Source organism: Mycteria americana, chromosome 30 (genome assembly GCF_035582795.1).
Source record: "Mycteria americana isolate JAX WOST 10 ecotype Jacksonville Zoo and Gardens chromosome 30, USCA_MyAme_1.0, whole genome shotgun sequence".
Lineage (NCBI taxonomy): Eukaryota > Metazoa > Chordata > Aves > Ciconiiformes > Ciconiidae > Mycteria > Mycteria americana.
The window spans coordinates 100,960-117,931 of NC_134394.1; the positions used below are offsets into that span (position 1 = coordinate 100,960).

At 54.3% G+C, this 16,972-nt stretch overlaps 2 protein-coding genes across 3 annotated transcripts; one reads left to right on the top strand and one right to left on the bottom strand.

Annotated features, from left to right (window-relative positions):
* Window positions 1–52: 52 nt before the first annotated feature.
* Window positions 53–6,172, bottom strand: SPDYC (speedy/RINGO cell cycle regulator family member C). Its single transcript, XM_075526114.1, has 7 exons — window positions 6,130–6,172; window positions 3,107–3,284; window positions 2,909–2,967; window positions 2,694–2,779; window positions 2,291–2,462; window positions 1,065–1,327; window positions 53–392 (listed from the first exon to the last, which is right to left on the bottom strand). The coding sequence occupies exons 2-7, from the start codon at window positions 3,264–3,266 to the stop codon at window positions 143–145; spliced, it is 990 nt and encodes a 329-aa protein (XP_075382229.1). The 5' UTR covers window positions 3,267–3,284; window positions 6,130–6,172; the 3' UTR covers window positions 53–142.
* A 257-nt stretch (window positions 6,173–6,429) lies between these two features.
* On the top strand, window positions 6,430–16,253 carry SYVN1 (synoviolin 1). 2 transcript variants are annotated; one of them, XM_075526149.1, is made up of 16 exons: window positions 6,430–6,556; window positions 8,503–8,648; window positions 9,127–9,219; window positions 9,748–9,900; window positions 9,987–10,035; window positions 10,680–10,783; window positions 10,896–11,022; window positions 11,983–12,082; window positions 12,171–12,236; window positions 12,637–12,753; window positions 12,945–13,096; window positions 13,439–13,576; window positions 13,668–13,781; window positions 13,855–14,041; window positions 14,187–14,320; window positions 14,678–16,253. In XM_075526149.1, the coding sequence occupies exons 2-16, from the start codon at window positions 8,517–8,519 to the stop codon at window positions 14,836–14,838; spliced, it is 1,827 nt and encodes a 608-aa protein (XP_075382264.1). In that variant the 5' UTR covers window positions 6,430–6,556; window positions 8,503–8,516; the 3' UTR covers window positions 14,839–16,253. The 2 variants fall into 2 exon arrangements, with proteins under 2 accessions (XP_075382264.1, XP_075382263.1); XM_075526148.1 differs by lacking the exon at window positions 6,430–6,556 and adding an exon at window positions 7,133–7,195.
* Window positions 16,254–16,972: the final 719 nt, after the last annotated feature.

Sequence of the window (16,972 nt, forward strand, 5' to 3'; positions counted from 1 at the left end):
TGTACAGAAGGCTGGGACACACATGGGACATGTGTGCATGGGGTCAGGACATATGTGTGGAGAGCAGGATGTGTGGAACACATGTGCTGGGACACACGCACACAGGGTGAGGACACACAGGGCACATATGCAGAGGGCTGGGTCATATGTACAGTGTCAGGACACACAGGAAACACACATCTACAGGGTGAGGACACAGAAGGGACATGCATGTGTAGGGCAGGACACACAAGAAACACACATGTGCAGGGGGCTTGAACACCTGAGAACATGCGTGTGGAAGGCTTGAGCACGTGTGCGACATGTGCAGAGGGCCAGGACACACAGGTGAGGCCGCCGCCATCCCTACCTGAGCCCACAGGATCCATCCCTCCGCCCTCACCTCCTGAGCTCTGGGGAGAGAGAGAGAAACGGCTCTGGGTTGGGGGGGACAGGGGCAGCCCCCCACATCACCCCACTTCAGGGAGCCCACCCAAACCAGCCCCCCTCCCCCCCCCAACCAGCCACTTCAGCTGCATTGCAGACACTTTAATATATTTATTCCCCGCCCACCCCCCCCTCCTCCACACACAAAACACAAAAAGAGTGGTTTTTTTAATACATTGCCCATTTTCCCCTCTTTTTGCATGAAAAGGGGGAGACGGGAAGGGTGCTGGGAGGCGGGGGGGTGTGTGTGTGTGTTCTTAGTGGCACAGTGTCACCAGGATGGTGTCACCCCCCTACCCTGTAGAACTTTCAGCCTCACTGTGGAAGGAGATGAGTTTTGGGGCTAAAAACATGAAAAGTATTGGGCAATAGGTAGAAAACCAATTTGGGGCAATTTTTGTCAACTAGGGTTATAAATAAGGGAGAAATGGGACAAAATAGGGAAAATAAGCAAAAATCACTAGCTTGCACTGTAGAAAAGAGCAGTTCAGCTCTGCCATGAGCAAAGGTGGATTTTGAGTTAAAACCCCAATCGCTGTGAGCGAGCTGTAGAAAAAAGTGCATTCAGGGCATGATCTAGACCCAATTTCATCCTATTTCAGCCTGAATTTTTGTGAATTCAGTGAGTTTTGGCGTACTGGGGAAGCAGGGCCGGGCTCCGCCGGCGGCGCGGCTGCAGGATGAAGACGTCCTGCACCCAGGCAGCAGCATCTTCCTCCTCCTCACGGGTGCAGGCAGGCGCAGGCAGGGTGCAGGCAGGGGGGCAGGCGCAGCGCAGGCAGGTGGGGAGGCGGGGGGGGCCGAGGTCCCTGGGGTCCCTGCCGTAGGTGCGGATGGCCCCGCTGTGGTGGGGGGGCCGCTCCCGCAGCCAGACCCAGTGCCAGGGCTCCATCGCCATCACCTGCCAGGAGCGGCCACAGATCAAAACCCCGTATTGTGTGGGGGGGTAAAACCCTGCATTTTTTGGGGGGCTCAACCCACCCCAGCATTTTTGGGGTGGGCAAAACACACAACCCCTTTTTTGGGGGGGGCTAAAAAACACTGCCCCCCCCTGTTTTTTTGGTGGGGGGCTTAAAACACCCCACCTTTGTGGCATTTGGGGGGAAGCTAAAAAACACTGGCTCCCCGGTATTGGAAGGGCACTTAAACACCCCTCCCCTAGTATTCTGGGGAGGCTTTAAACCCCTCACCCACCTGGCATTTGGGAGGGCTTTAAACCCCCAACTCCCCCCAGCATTTGGGGGGGGGGGGGGGGGGGGGAAGCTTAAAAATCCCCACTTTTTTTGGCTAAAAACACCCTAGTATTTTTGGAGGATGCTTAAACCCCCCTTGACATTTGGAGGGGGGCTATAAAAACACACCCCCCCAGCATTTGGGGGGGGCTTAAAACACCCTCACCCATCTCCCCCAAAGCATTGGGGGGGCTTTAAAACCTGCTGAGTTTTTGGGACTTAAAACCCCACATTGAGGCTTAAACCCCCCACAATTTTGAGGCTAAAAAGCATCTTGGTCCCACAAACAAGTTGGTGTTAAATATGGGCACAAGTATCTGGCAGCAGCCAGTGCAACAGGGAGGTCCACTGCCACCCCCCTCCTGCCAGGGGTGCGACTTGCCTGACCCCAAAACCCCACTAATTAACCTTAAAAAAAAAAAGGTAGTTTTCAGAAAAAACAGACATTCTTCACCCGGAAAAGCAGCAGCAGGCGGCAAAACGCAGTAAAAATTCAAATTTCATCTCTTTTTTGATTCCCAACACATTTGGGGGAACTTAAAGGATTTTTTGGGGGGGGTGCCTCCAAGGATTTTTTTTTTTTGGGTGAGATTAAGGCATTTGGGTTGTGTTTTGGCAGGTGTGGCACCGACCTCCTCACAGCAGTGCCGGCTGACAGCCGCCCGGTAGCTCATCCGGGCCCAGAGACGGTCACGGCGGCGGAGGAACCGGGGAAAGAGCCGGCGCCAGCGGCGGCCCAGCGCCCAGGGGAAGATCTGGTACTTGTGCTCCTCCTCATCCTCCTCCATGTCATTCGCCAGGTACCTGCAGGGAGAAAAATGAGGTGAATTCGGGGGATTTTGGGTAATTCAGCAGGCAGGGATAATGGGAAGCAGATGAGGCAGCTTGGGGATCTCTGTGATGCTTGGGTTTGGGGTTTAACACCCTTCGGGGAGATTTAATGGCATCATTAGTGCCTGGCTCCATTAGCGAGCTCTCTGGAGGAGCATCCTTAGAGTCCCTGCTTCATTAACGAGGTCATCTCAGGGTACATACAGGGCAGTGAAGAGGTTGATGCGGGTGTACTCGCTGGTGGGCAGGCCAGCACGCTTGAAGTAAGTCAGCACCATTGCCAGCAGGTACTGCAAAATTAGGAAAAAAACAAGTGATTAAGGAAAAAAAAATTAAGGGGGAAAAAAGCTAAATTCAGGTTTAAAAGGTTTTTTTTTTTCTGAAAAAAATAATAAAACAGTATTTTTTGAAGGACTAACCTTATCAGAAATCCTGCAGCAGACATCCATTGACAGGAACTCCTGCACCACATCATCTTCTTGAAGAGGAGAAAAATTTATTACATAAAAATAATTTTTTGGGGAAAAACTCCCGGTTGGGGGTTTGTAATAATGCGAGGAATTTGTTTTTCCCTCTTTTTACAGGATTTCAGTGGTTTTGTGGCTGTTAACTCTTACCCAGCAGGCTGAAGAAGGCTTCTCGCTCCTGGTGGTGCAGGTGGAGGCTCTGGGGGATGCTGGCAGGGTTGGGGGGCTGCCTGCCAGCCCCCCAAGTCCAGGTGCTGCTCTGGGGGGGTCTCTCGCTGCCCGAGGGGGCTGGTGAGGGGGGGGGCTTCATGGAGGTGGGGGAGCTGGCCTGAGGGAGAGGGGTGTGGTGGGGGAATGGCCCAAAGCCCCCCCCCAGCCAGAGTGAGCCTTTAATCCCCCAAAAGGCTCTGAGTACCCAAAAAGCCTCAATACCCCCCAAAAACAGACCAGCCCTTTAACCCCCCCAAAAAGCCCAAGCCTCCCAAAACAGACAAGCCATCCCAATCCCCTCAAAAAAACACAGACCAAAGCCCCCCCAAATCAGACCAAACCTTTAACCCCCCAAAGCCCCCCAAATCAGACCAAACCTTCAATGCCCCCAAAGCCCCCCCAAAACCAGACCAACTGCCCCAAGCCCCCCCAAAGAAACACAGACCAGCCATTCAAATATCCCAAAGCTCCCCAAAACCAGACAACCCTTCAACTCCCCAAAAGCCCCAAGATCCCCCAAAAAAGACTGACCCTTTAACACCCCAAAAAAGCCCAAAGCACCCACAAATGCCCCAAAGCCCCCCAAACTTGATCAAACATTCCAAGTCCCCTCAAGAACAGACCAACCATTCAAAAACCACAGCCTTCCCCAAAAAATCCCAAACCATCCAAAACTGACGAAGCACCCCAGACCTCCACTAAAAAGCTCCAAATCCCCCCCCAAAACCAGACCCCTTATTCAAGCCAAAGGACACAAAAGTGAAATCCTAAGCAGCATCTCACACCCCACACAATGTCGTTTCTAAAGGGCTCATTTTACCCAAACCCTGCTTTTTTTTTCAGCAGTTTTGAGCATCAGGTACTGCTGGTGTTACCCACGCCATCATCCCAATCAAGGCAGGGTCATTAGCAAGCAATAACGAAGCAGGGCAGCCCCTCTGCACCCCAACCTGCTCCTCATACCGTCCCAACCACCGCGCCAAAAAACCCCACCATTTTAAGGCTCTGGATTCCTTTTCAGCCACTTCCAAGCTCTTCAGACTGCAAAAATTTAGGGGTTTAGGTTTGTTTTTTTAAAAATCAGCAGTCATTGTGGCTGAGGTGACTCTGTAAATCAGCTGCTATGGGTATTTCGCAGAATAAGGAGGGCTTCATCCCCAGGGAAGCCTCAGGTTGGGAGTAACCATGCTGACCTGATTTTCTCCACCTATTTACTATTTTAAGTAAGTAATTTTAGGTCAAAAAAATATGTATTAAGACAAAAAATGCCTCACATTTTTATAAACTCATGTTTAACTCATTCTTATTCCCCTGTGCCACAGCAACGGTGCAGAAATTCCCTCCTCCAGCCCCAAAACTGTGAGTGAAATAAGATGCTGTTTGGTTTCCCAACAAGAAAAAAATACAAAACTTTCTTAAATTAATATTTTTCTAGTAATGTTTAGGGTGCTGAATTTTGCTTTCTGCTGCTAAAATACCACACCAAGCCCCACTGATCTCAAACAACTCCCATTTAAAGCAACATCTCAACACACTGCACTCACACCTCAATTTCCTTGCTCCCCTCTATTTATCAATTTGGGGTTTTTTTTCCTCAGTATTTCATCATATTTTGGATTATTTAAGCAGCCACACAAGGAGAAGGGAGTTTGAGAGCCACCTGCTCTGTCCCTTGCAGGGGAGGGAAGGGATGCAGAGAACATCCAGCCAAAACCTTGCCATCAGCCCCAAGCAGTACTCTTTAAAAAGCCCTGAAATACCTCAAAAAACAGCTGCTGAGAAAATTAAACCTGTAGTTGACAAAAAAAGGACCTTTTTGAATTAAGAAAAGCCAACCTAGTACTCCTGGTTTAGAAATCCAATCTGCTTTGAAGGGGTTGGAGATGGCAGAACAGTGGCTGAGCTGCCCCCAAATAGATATTCCCTGGTTAAAATAAAAGATACTTTAACTGTGGGGAGCGCCAGTCCTTGAGGGATTTCAATGATTTTTTTTTTTATAGCTGCTATGGGAGTCAGATGCTGAAAAGGGTAAAAAAAATAAAGGAATTTAAGGTTAGAATAGCTCTTGTCTCAGTCAAAGGGGCAACAAAGACAACAGATTTATCCCCTAAGAAATAAAACCACACTTATCTTCAATAAAAAGTCAAGTAACACCTTGGTTTTGCAGGTTTTATCATCACTCCCCAGCACCCAAGCTCAAACAAATGGGCACCATAGGGAGAAGGGACATATCTCACCCCCACAGCTGCTCAACAACCACCCTGAAGAGAAAATTGAGAAAATAATTATTTTCTCTATTGAGAAAATAATAAAATCCTTTTTTATTTTTCACTTCAAGGCACTTCAGTAGATTACTATCACCCAGCTGCCAAGGCACAGCTTGCCACCTCCTTGAGACATAAAGGCATTGTGGTGGTTTCCTCAAAAAACACCATGAATTATAAAAAAAGAGCATTCAAACAAGTTTATTTGTGCTCAAGGGCACCAAAATTTGGCTTCAGTGAGTTAAGAGGGGTATAATTATCCTCTCTCTCCCCCCTCAGAGGATTTTTCCAAGCAAACAGAAGAACACTTAAAAGGCTGCACTTGCCTCCTCTCCTTTGATCCCAAGGCTGGATTAAAAGGACACAGTACATAGGGACAGCAGAGCACTCAGAGCTTAAAATCCCCTCTCCATGTTCCCCTAAAAACCCTCTTCCCTCACCATGGGTATGAGGCACCATGCCACACTGCTCCCTCACACATCAAGGAGAAATGGGAAAATAAAAGGATTTACAGGGCTGTTTTCACCTCACAGCACCAAGGCTCAGTCTCCCCTCAGCAAACAGGGTAGAAGGGAGCAATTTTACCTCATGGTGCCCCCTTTTTCCCCTCAGAAATGGGAGAAAGCAGAGAAATCGCCTCAGGGAGCAACGACGACACCTCGCTGCACCCAACCACTTTTCCCGCCTTTTTCCTCTCACCTGAGCAGAGCGCGCGAAGAGGGGCGGTACGTGCGACACAAAGGAGGAGCCAAATTGACCCCGCCCCTCCGGCGGGCGTCAGCTTCTATAGGCAGTGCGCCCGCGACCCCAGCCAATCAGAAGGCGGAGAAGGAAGAGGCCACCGCCCCTTCTCCCTGCCGTCACCCGCCACTGCCTGTCAAAGGCGGGAAGGCGGGACGGTGAGCGATGCTAGCCAATCACAGGCGCGAAGCAGCGGAGGAGGTGTCGCTGATAGGCGGGGCTTTGTGAGGGGCGGGGGGCAAGGGTGAAGTGGGTTGGAGGCACAGCGTGTGTTACCCCCCGCGGGGCCGGGTGAGGGATTTGGGAGTTTTTTGAGGAAAACAGGGGCGGGAAAAGGGCTGTGAAGCACCTAGAGGGGACACAAACCCATCGAATGTGACGTGAGGTATGAAAAAGGGGCAAACAAGGGCAAATCTAGCCCAATTTGCGTCTTCCCAGGTGGCTGAGGGTGACTGGGGGCCTACTGCCAGCCCCGCGAAGGGGGGAACGGCGGGTTATTCCCCCCGTCAAGGTCGCGTCGTGAGGAGCGCGGAGAGGGCTGAGGCCGAGCGCAACTCATCGCCCCCTGCCGCCTCTCCCCTAGCAACAGCCGCTGACTAACCGGCGCCCCGTGGTTTTTTTTTTTCTGATTGGTCGAGCGCCGCGGGGGCTGGCCAATGAGAGCGAGACACGGGACCCTTGGCGTTCCCGCCCACCCAAGCGCGGCTGCGGGGCAGCTTGGACCGTACCAAGAGCAGGCGTGGGGGGGAGTCCAGCGGGTTTGGGGGGGGTTCGTGGACCCCCACGCCACGCGTGGGGGGCAGGCTGGGAAGGGAGACCCTCAGCATCTCCCTCGGGATGAGCCATTATGGGGGAGCGCGGGGGGGGGAAGCAGCGGGGAAGTGACCCCCTCCTGGATCCCCCCCGGGCAGCGGGTGGTGCAGCCCGGGCGGAAGTGAGGTGTCGCGCACTGAGGCGCTTCCGGTGGGGGAGCGGTCTGAGGCGGGGGAGGGTTCGGCGGCGGCGGTGGCGGGGCTCGATCGGAGTGAGTGTGGGGGGATCGACGACGACGACGACACTGGGGCCTGAGGGAGGCGGAAGCACTGGGGAGGCTTGGGGCGGAGCCGTAGCGAAAGGGGGGGCCCGGGGGGCGTGGGGGGACCGGTGACAGGTTGGGCCCCTGATGGAGTAGGGGACGCGAGGGGAGGAGCGCGGATATGAGGGATACATGGGGCGGGGGGGGGGAACAGGGACATGGGGGGGGGACCTGGAGGGCTGGGGGTGGGGGCACAAGGACATGGGGGTACCTGGAAGGGTGGGGGTATGTGAAGGAGAGCTTGGAGAGATCGGGGGTATTGGGGCCACTTAGAGGGGCAACGGTTTGGGGGGGGCACAGGTGACTTGAGAGGGGAATGAAGACATGGGGATACTTAATGGAACACGGGACTTGGGAGGCATGAAAGTTGGGTCCCAAGGGTGGACAGGGTATGGGGGACTGGGATGTGGCGGGGACATTAGGGGACACCTTGAGAGATAGGGGACATGATGCAGGGGGACATGATGCAGGGGGACATGTGGGGCACCTGGAGGTCTGGGACACGGAGGTGGCCCAGAGGGGGAGGGGGGTTTGAGGGGGGACACGGTTGGGGCCTGCAGTGGGGCAGAGCATGCGGTCTGTGGTGTGAGGGGGGAGAGGGGATGTGAGAAGGGATGTGGGGGCACCAAGTGGGGCAGGAGCGTGTCAGGGGGAGTTGGGGAGTGGGGGAACAGGAGTTGGTGGGAGGGCTGGAGGAGGGATGGACTGACTTGTCACCTGAGGGAGTGGGAGTGGGGAGGGGGACATGGAGGGGGTGGACAGAGAGGTGCTGTGACTGGAGGGGGGGGCGGAGTCTGGCCCCCACTGCACGGAGGGAGAGGGTGGGGGGACAAGGAGGTGGGGAGAGATGGCGTCAGGGACAAGGAGATGGCACTTAAGGGAGAGCTGGGGTTGGGGACAAGGAGGTGACATTTGGGGACATGGGAGACGCAGCAGCCAGTGATGCCGAGTATGTAGGACATGGGCTGGTGGCACTGTTGGGACCGTTTTTGGGGCAGAAAAGTTCCGTTTGAAGCTTCATATTTTTTGTTACCCACAGGAATCGTTAGCGGGTTAAAAAAAAATCAACTCGTTGGCAGCATCATTAGTTTTAGGGTCTTGTTTTCCTGTTGGGCTAGAAATCACCCCAAAAAGGGGTTAACCGCATCCTGAAGATGTGAGGGCGGCCATTTAATCCCTGATTTTACACTAAATAGTGGGGTTTTTTAAGTGAAAATCCCTTTTTTGGTGCAATTTGATGGTTTTTAATCTGGCAGGCCAAGCCAGGGAGATGCTCTGCACGGCGGTGGTGATGGCGGGGAGCCTGGCGCTGACGACAGCGGTGGTGGCTCATGCCTATTACCTGAAGCACCAGTTCTATCCCACCGTGGTTTATCTTACCAAATCCAGCCCCAGCATGGCTGTAAGTAATTAATTAGCGGTGGGTAATTAATCTGCACGGCTGGGGTGGGGAATGAGCCTCCTAGCTCGCATGGCAGGTTCGTGGTGCTGCATGGGGGGTGGGAGCTCTCATCGCGGCTCACTTCTGCTTTTGGTGACTGAAATGGGTCGTTTTCCGTTTAACGGTGCTCACCAAAAACACCGGCGACCCCCTGGGGAGAGCGAGCGCCTGTGCCGAGAGCTGCCACAGCACCAATTGGCGCACGGGGAGGGTGGGAAGACACCGCTGCCACCTCCTCCTGCCTTCGCGGGAGCCCTCAGGCAATCCCAAAACAGGGTTGAGGCTGAGCTGGTGCCCGATCACTGTCTCTTCCATCTCCTGGGATGCAAATTCGTGGCGCCAAACCCTCCCCTGCATCCGGTTGTCACTGAAACGAGTTTTGGCTGCGCCACGGCTTCTTCCCCATCACCTCCTTCCCCTCCCCATTTTTCCCCCGCAGGTTCTCTACATCCAGGCCTTCGTGTTGGTTTTTCTCCTTGGTAAATTTATGGGCAAGGTGTTTTTTGGGCAGCTGCGGGCAGCGGAGATGGAGGTGAGCGACAGTGAGGAACGGTTTAAATTTGGCGCCGGGGACAGGCAGAACTGTTGCCAGCGCTGGAGGAAGCGGTGGTGCTGTTGGGGGGGTTAAAGCCCACAGGGATGTGCGGATACTGAAGAGTTTTGGGGGGATTTTGAACCCTGAGAGGCCTTTGGTGCCATTTGGGGTGTTTGGAAACCTGAGGGACCTTTGGTGCCATTTGAGGAGGGGGATTTTGAAACCTGAGAGGCCTCAGGTGCCATTTTTGGGGGGATTTTGGAACTGTTAGAGGCCTTTGGTGCCATTTTGGGTGGATTTTGAACCCTGAGAGGCCTTTGGCACCATTTTGGGGGGGATTTTGAACCCTGAGAGTCCTTTGGCTCCATTTGGGGTGGGATTTGGGACTCCAAGAAGCCTTTGGTGCCATTTTTGGGCAGGGTTTGAACCGTGAGAGACCTTGGGCACCATTTTAGGTTCAAAAATGGGGAGCGAAGGCTGGGGGGAAGCCCCCCATACTCCTCACTGCCTCCCCCTCTCCCACAGCACCTACTCGAGCGGTCGTGGTACGCCGTGACAGAGACCTGCCTGGCCTTCACTGTCTTCAGGGATGACTTCAGCCCTCGCTTTGTCGCCCTCTTCACCCTCCTCCTCTTCCTCAAGTGCTTCCACTGGTTGGCTGAAGACCGGGTGGACTTTGTGAGTGCCAGGTGGTGAGAAAACATAAAAGCATAAAAAAAGCCTTTTTTAGGAAAACCTGAACCCTTTCTCTACCTCTTTTGCAGATGGAAAGGAGCCCCAACATCTCCTGGCTCTTCCACTTCCGTATCGTCTGTGAGTATCTTGCTTTTCTCCGCCCTGGGCCGGATACTGCCCAGCCGCGGGCACTTTGCCGTTTGACGCGTTGCCGGCAGCTGGTCAGGAAAGATAATTTTGGCTACGCATTTGCATACGACCGGGGAAGAACCTGGTGCAGCGGAGCGTGCGACCATCGGTGCTCGATAAACCTTATCAGGCCAGCCTCGTTAATGAGGGAGCGTTAATGAGGCTGCAGAGGGAGCAGGATGGGGTTGCTGGGGGTTTAACGAACTCCAGCTTTGCCGGGTGGGAAAAATACGAGGCCGGATCCACAGCAAAATATATTCCTGCTTCTGGAGAAGGAAATTTAGGGATGTAAAAATCACCTTTTGAAGGAATTGGGGGGGATTTTGGTAGGACACTAGACGTGGCTCAAAGCAGAGGGGGCTTCAAAAGAGACAGCCTTGTTACTGGGACACATTAATTCAGCCCTTCTTTAGCGCAGAGCCATTCAGCCCCTCCCTGGGATCAATGCTCCTTGAGGGTCCCGCTCTTCTGGTGGGATACGTTTTGGGGTGTGACCCTCAGAGCTTTAGTTTTTGGGGGTTGCCCCCTACCTCAATGCCCATTATCTTCTTTCCTCACTATCCCCTCATACGGATTTCTTTCCCCCACCGCAGCCCTGATGTTCCTCCTGGGAATCCTGGATTTCCTGTTTGTTAACCACGCGTACCACAGCATACTCACGCGAGGCGCTTCTGTCCAGCTCGTCTTTGGCTTTGAGGTAGGAGATTGCTTCCTCTTGGGGATGGACAAACCTCCGCATCCATCCCCAGGATGGACAAACGGCTCCTTGGCCCGGTCCTCACGCCCTACCGCGCTCTTCCTCCCCGCAGTATGCCATCCTCATGACCATGGTGCTCACCATCTTCATCAAGTACGTCCTACATTCCATTGACCTGCAGAATGAGAACCCTTGGGACAGTAAAGCCGTCTACATGCTGTACACGGAGCTCTTCACAGGTACGTTGTCCTCTTTTCCCCCTTTTTTCTTCTCATCCCACCCAATTTTGGGGTTTGGGGGGGGCTGTCCCATCTGGGTGAGGCCCAATAAAGCTCGATACATCGTTATGAATCTCAGTTAGCCATCGATCAACGAAGACATGAAGTCTAGGTGGTGCTCAGCAGCGCCCAAAGGTCTGATCCATCTTCATTAATGAGCTGGATGACAGGGCAGAGTGTTCCCTCGGCTGCTTTGCCAGTGACACCAAACCAGGAAGAGCTGGCTGATGCACCACAGGGTCACACCACCATCCAGAGGGACCTTTTCCAGCTGGAGAAATGGTCCAAGAAGAACCTCATGAGGTTCAACAAAGGGATGGGCCAAGTCCAACAACCCCCAGCACGAGTATATGCTGGGCAATGGTTCAGCTGGGGGTTCTGGTGGATACCAGGTTGAGCACAAGCCAACAGCAAAGGCCACCAGTGTCCTGGGAGGGTTGCCAGCAGGTTGAGGGAGGTGATCAAGGGTGGTGAGGCCACACCTGGAGACCTGAGTGCACTTCTGGGCTCCCCAGTCCAAGAGAGAATGGGACATGCTGGACAACGTCCAACAAAAGGCCACCAAGATGATGAAGGGACTGGAGAGCCTGAAAGAACTGGGACTGGTTGCTCAGAGAGGTGGTAGCATCCCCATCTTTGGAGATACTCGAAAGCCATTGGGTCACAGTCTCGGACAAGCAGCTCTTGGTGACCTACTTGAGCAGATGGTTGGACCAGATGACCTTGGAGATCCCATCCCACCTCAACCAACCTGTGGTTGTCCAAGAACATGGGACCAGCTGACCTTGGAGGTTCCATCCCACCTCAAACAACCTGTGGTTGTCCAAGAACACGGGACCAGATGACCTTGGAGGTCCCATCCTGCCTCAACCAACCTGTGGTTGTCCGAGAACAAGACCCTGATGTGCTTCTTTCCCCCAGGCTTCATCAAAGTCCTCCTCTACATGGCCTTCATGACCATCATGATCAAAGTCCACACCTTCCCACTCTTTGCCATCCGCCCCATGTACCTGGCAATGAGGTGAGTTGACTTTGGCACAGCCTCTGGTGCCGGCACGGCTGCCAGCATGCCATCGGCTTGATCCCACCAGTTCCTTGTCTTCTTCCAGGCAGTTTAAGAAAGCAGTGACGGATGCCATCATGTCCCGCCGGGCCATCCGCAACATGAATACACTGTGAGTAACGCGGAGAACGTGGCTTCTACCCCTTGCCAGGTGCTTTGAGCTCTTGTTGGCATCTCCTCGGTGGTTGCTTTTGAGGTGGGATCCACCTAAAGAAAAACAAATTTGAGGAAAATGCCTCGTTTGCTGCATGGGAAGGAGGTTGGAAGGACCCTGTAGGGCGACAGGGTTGTGGATATCTCAAGCCCCTCCTGCCTTAATTTACCTTAATTTAATCTAATACCTTAATTTAACCAAAAATCTGGTGGATAACGGCGAGGAGGAAGGGTCAGCTGGCAGTGGGGAGGACCCAGAAGTCCTGCTACCTTCCCATGTCCCCCTTGAACCTCCCCTAAAATGGTGGGAAGGGTTTTTTTTCCCTGGCATTTTCCATCTAACTCTCCTCCCTGCACAGCTACCCTGATGCCACGCCGGAAGAGCTGCAGGCCATGGACAATGTCTGCATCATCTGCCGCGAGGAGATGGTGACGGGTGCCAAGCGTTTGCCTTGCAACCACATCTTCCACACCAGGTGGGTGAGGAACGGGGGTGGCACACGCTCTCCGTCCCCTCAGTTTCGGTGTCTCTGGTGTTCTTGGTGAGGTGGCAGTGAAATAACAGCCCTGCTTGGCAGTTGTGCTGGTGGTGGTGGGTGTTTTGGGGAGGTCTTTGTCCCCCGCTGTGACATTGTCATGCGATTAACGGTTTCCGTCTCCTCTCCAGCTGCCTGCGGTCGTGGTTCCAGCGCCAGCAGACATGTCCCACCTGCCGCATGGACGTTCTCCGGGCTTCCCTCCCGGCACAGCCACCTCCTGAGCCACCAGAGCAAGCCCCGCCACCGCCCCAGACCCCCCAAGTTCCCCAGCCCCCCAACTGTGAGTCTCCTTTGCGCCCCAGTATCACCCCTGCGTGGTGGGACGGGTGCCACCAACTTCCAGTTACCCTTCACCGCACCAGTTCAGCCTTGCCAGGGTCGTTGACCATGGCACTGGAGGAGCAAACAGCTGGAGAAGAGGGTTGGGAGGTCAAATCCCCATGGGTGGTGGCGTGAGCCGGTGGTATTTCCACCTGTGGCGACGTGTGTTCAGGGAAACTCCTGCTGGCACGTATAAGCCCAGTTACGTGGCATCAAACCGGTGACCTGGCACGTTCCAGCTGGCTGTGGTGAAGGAAATTTGGGCGTTTGGGGCTCTCACCGCCCTCTTTTCCCTCTGCAGTTCCTCAGGGAATCCTTCCCCCCTTCCCCCCGGGAATGTTTCCCTTCTGGCCGCCAGTTGGTCCCTTCCCACCAGTTCCCGGCGTTCAACCACCAAACAGCACCGAAAATGCCGCGCCAAGCTCTGGTGCCACATCAGGTGAGTTTTCTCCCAAAATCTGAGGGGTCAGCGCTGCTGAAATGGGGCTCCCTCCTCCTCTGCCACCTTCACATCCCTTTTGTCACCGCAGCTGCGAGGCCTGGTGACACCGCCAATGCTGGATCGGAATCTGCGGCAACAGGGGCGATGCCGGGTCTTCCTTTCCCACCGCCGTGGATGGGAATGCCGTGGCCGCCCCTCTTTGGTAAGCGAGGCATGGGGAAGGATTTTGGGGTTCATCCCCTGGGGCTCTCCCCTCACCCCTCTTCTCACCGCAGGCTTCCCGCCGATGCCGATGCCGCCAGCTGGCTTTGCTGGCTTAACAGAGGAAGAACTTCGAGCCATGGAGGGCCATGATCGGCAAAACCTGGAAGCGCGGTTACAGTGTCTACAGAACATCCACACCCTTCTTGATGCCGCCATGGTGCAGATCAACCAATACCTGACAGTCCTGGCCACCATCGGGTAATGTTGCTGAAAAAATGGGGGATTTTGGGGGTGTCTAGAACAGACAGACAAGATTTGGTTATGGCAAAGCCATGCCCTGCCTAAAAACTCCCCGAAATTGCCCCCAAATTTGATTTCTTGTTTGATTTTTCTCCCCCCCCAGGTCGCCCCGGCCCGCCACTCCCCGGCCCCCCTCCACCCGTGAGGCCCCTGCCGAGGAACCCACCCCCCTCCGCTCGCCCAGCAGCCCTTCGGCACCCGCAACCACCGCCACTGCCGGCTCTGCAGCTGCCGCCGGTGCGTGAGGAAACTACAGGGGGGGCGGAACACCCTGGGAGAGACTGTCGGCACCGTTGTGGTGGGGGGAAACAGGGGTCCTGGGAGTCTGACTGCCCCCCAAAACCACCACCGTACCCTTTTATAACTGTCTAATTATAATTTCTCCGTCACCAGCTAATTACTGCGGTTGTTAATTCCTCCATTAATTAGCCACCTGTAGCCCTGGTGTCCATGTTCTAAAAGCCAAATCCCACATTAAAACACTGCCGGGGAGCTCATCTCCTGGCAAAACACCGGTCCTGAGCCTGGCTCATGGTTAAAACTGAGTTTTCTGGTTTTACCAGACGCTAAATTGGTGCCTTTCCCCTTTACCAGATCCCACCACGCCGGTGGGTGCCGAAGGCTTCACCGCCAAGGAGGAAGAGGAGGAAGAGGACAGCGGTGAAGGCCCGTCCTTGCTGGATGAACCCGACACAGCGGAGCTCCGCCGCCGCCGGCTACAGAAACTGGCATCGCCACCGGCAGCCTCACACTGATGCCCGCCGGTCGTGCTGCGGACGCGCTGTGGACGCCATTTTGGGGGTGCCGACCCCTCGTCCTCAGTGTTTCTGGAACCTTGGACACTGCAAGCCAGACGGCGCCCCTTTTTCTGCCTTTTTTTCCCCCCATTTTCCACCAAAACCCCCGTCCGGAAGCAAAACCGGTTCCCGGCTATGCCCATTGGCACCCCTAAAACGTTGCCGACCTGTTTTTCCCAGTTTTTCCCTGTTTTCACCTCAATTCTCTCTACCTCTCCAGTGAGCCGGGGTCCGGTGCGTGTTTCAGAGCCAGCAGTTGTGTGTTTTGGGGTAACTGCACCCGTTTCGGGGTGGTAATGAAGGACAGGGGGTTTGATCGTGGTGACAGTGATCAAGCAAGTGCCGGTGCCGCTTGAAATTCCTCAAAATCGCCTGTTTTTAACCCGAAGTCTTCTTCCAGCGCTCCCGGCTGCAGAGCGGGTTGTCACCAGTGGCATCAATGCAGCCGAAACTGCCTCGAGCTGCGTCCAGTTCGAGTTGCCGCGGCTTTACCGGGGTACCGGGGATTTCGAAGTGCCCCCCTGGCTTTCACCTACCACCCACCTCATTAGCAAACGAGCTCATTAACAGTATTAACCCGTCACCCTCTGGGAAAGCTGCTTCCCACATCAAAATATCCCCCCTTTGAAGCCCGTTGGGGGAACCACATTGCCGATGGGCACCTCTCTGGCACCGCACGGCAACTTAATAAACCGCCGAATCCTCCACTTGACCCCGCCCAGTCCCTAACTGGTACCACAGCGTGCCCAAACTGTTTTTTACTGGTTTTGCTCTGCCGACGGCATGGGGAGGTGGGTTTTTTTGGTCTCCTTTGGTCACCTTCCACCTCCCGACTGCCAAATTTTCGCCTCGTTTCCTTCACCGGCAGTCAGCAATGGCTCTGGCACTGCGCTGGCAAGGCGACACTGTGCCGGCAAGGCACTGCTGGCGCCTTTGCCGAAAAAAATCTGGCACCGCCTCCTCTTCCACCACGTTTCTTCTCCGCTCCAGGGACGCCGCGACTCTTCAGTGCCTCTTTGAACCGAAAAGGGCTTTGAGGAGCCCAATATCTCAGGGAAAAATACCGCATTCGGAGACGGCAGCAACGGGAGCGATTTGGGGTGGAAAACGTCATTTTTTGCACCAAAACCAGTGGCGGTGAGAGGATAGCGTGGGGTGAGGAGCTGGCAGCGGGTGACTTTTTTGGGTGGGGAGGAGCAGGAGCGGTTATTTTTGGTAACGAGGGTGATTTTCTTTTCCCTACCCTTAAATTTTGGCTCTTATTGCCCAGAACTTTGAGCGTATTAATGAGGAATTTCACGATAACGAAGCGGTGATGGGCGAATGTCAAGGAGCCGCTTCAGGGAGTTGATTTTTTTAAACTTTTTTTTTTTTTTTAACATTTTGAGCCAAAATCATGAATTGTTGTGGCTGGTTCTGTTTGATGTTGGGTTTGGTTGTTGGTTTTTTTTTTTTTTTGTGGATTCCTCAAAATTTCCTTCATTTTGGGGTGGAAACCATGGGGAAGGGGAGGGAAGGAAGACATGCAGGCAACCGGACTGGGGACGTTTGACCCCAAAACCGCTCCCTTTCACCCCAAAAGACTTTCCTTTCCCTTTCGGGTGGCGTCGGCGTTGGAGGAATTATTTAATTTGTAAATAATGTATAAATTTTTAATAGCTTAATTGTAAATACAGCAGAATAAAGGTTGCAGTAAAGCTTGGCGCGCTTGGTCAAGATAGTGGTTGGCCGCTCTAGGCCGACTACACTGTCTTTATGGTCACTCAGTGAGCCATAGTTCCTTCCCCTATGGTTGGTCAAGAGCCAGTTGACCGCTCTGGTCTGTGTGTGTCCGTGTCCCCCTCCCCAGTGTCTCTATGGTTGTTCAAGAGCCCCTTGTACTGGGGCTCAATGGTTGTCACAGAGCCTCCTGGCCGCTCTGGCCTCTCTTCCCTCGCCCTGTCTATGGCTTTGGAAGAGAAACCGGAAGTCCCTCTAGCCCGCTTTCACGTCTCTATGGTGTACGCCTCGTCTCTATGGCTCCTCCCGCCCAGCAGGCGGCGCTGCTCCGCCTTCCCCCCCGTCGCCGGTCTGGTCCGCCTCCGCCTCGTTG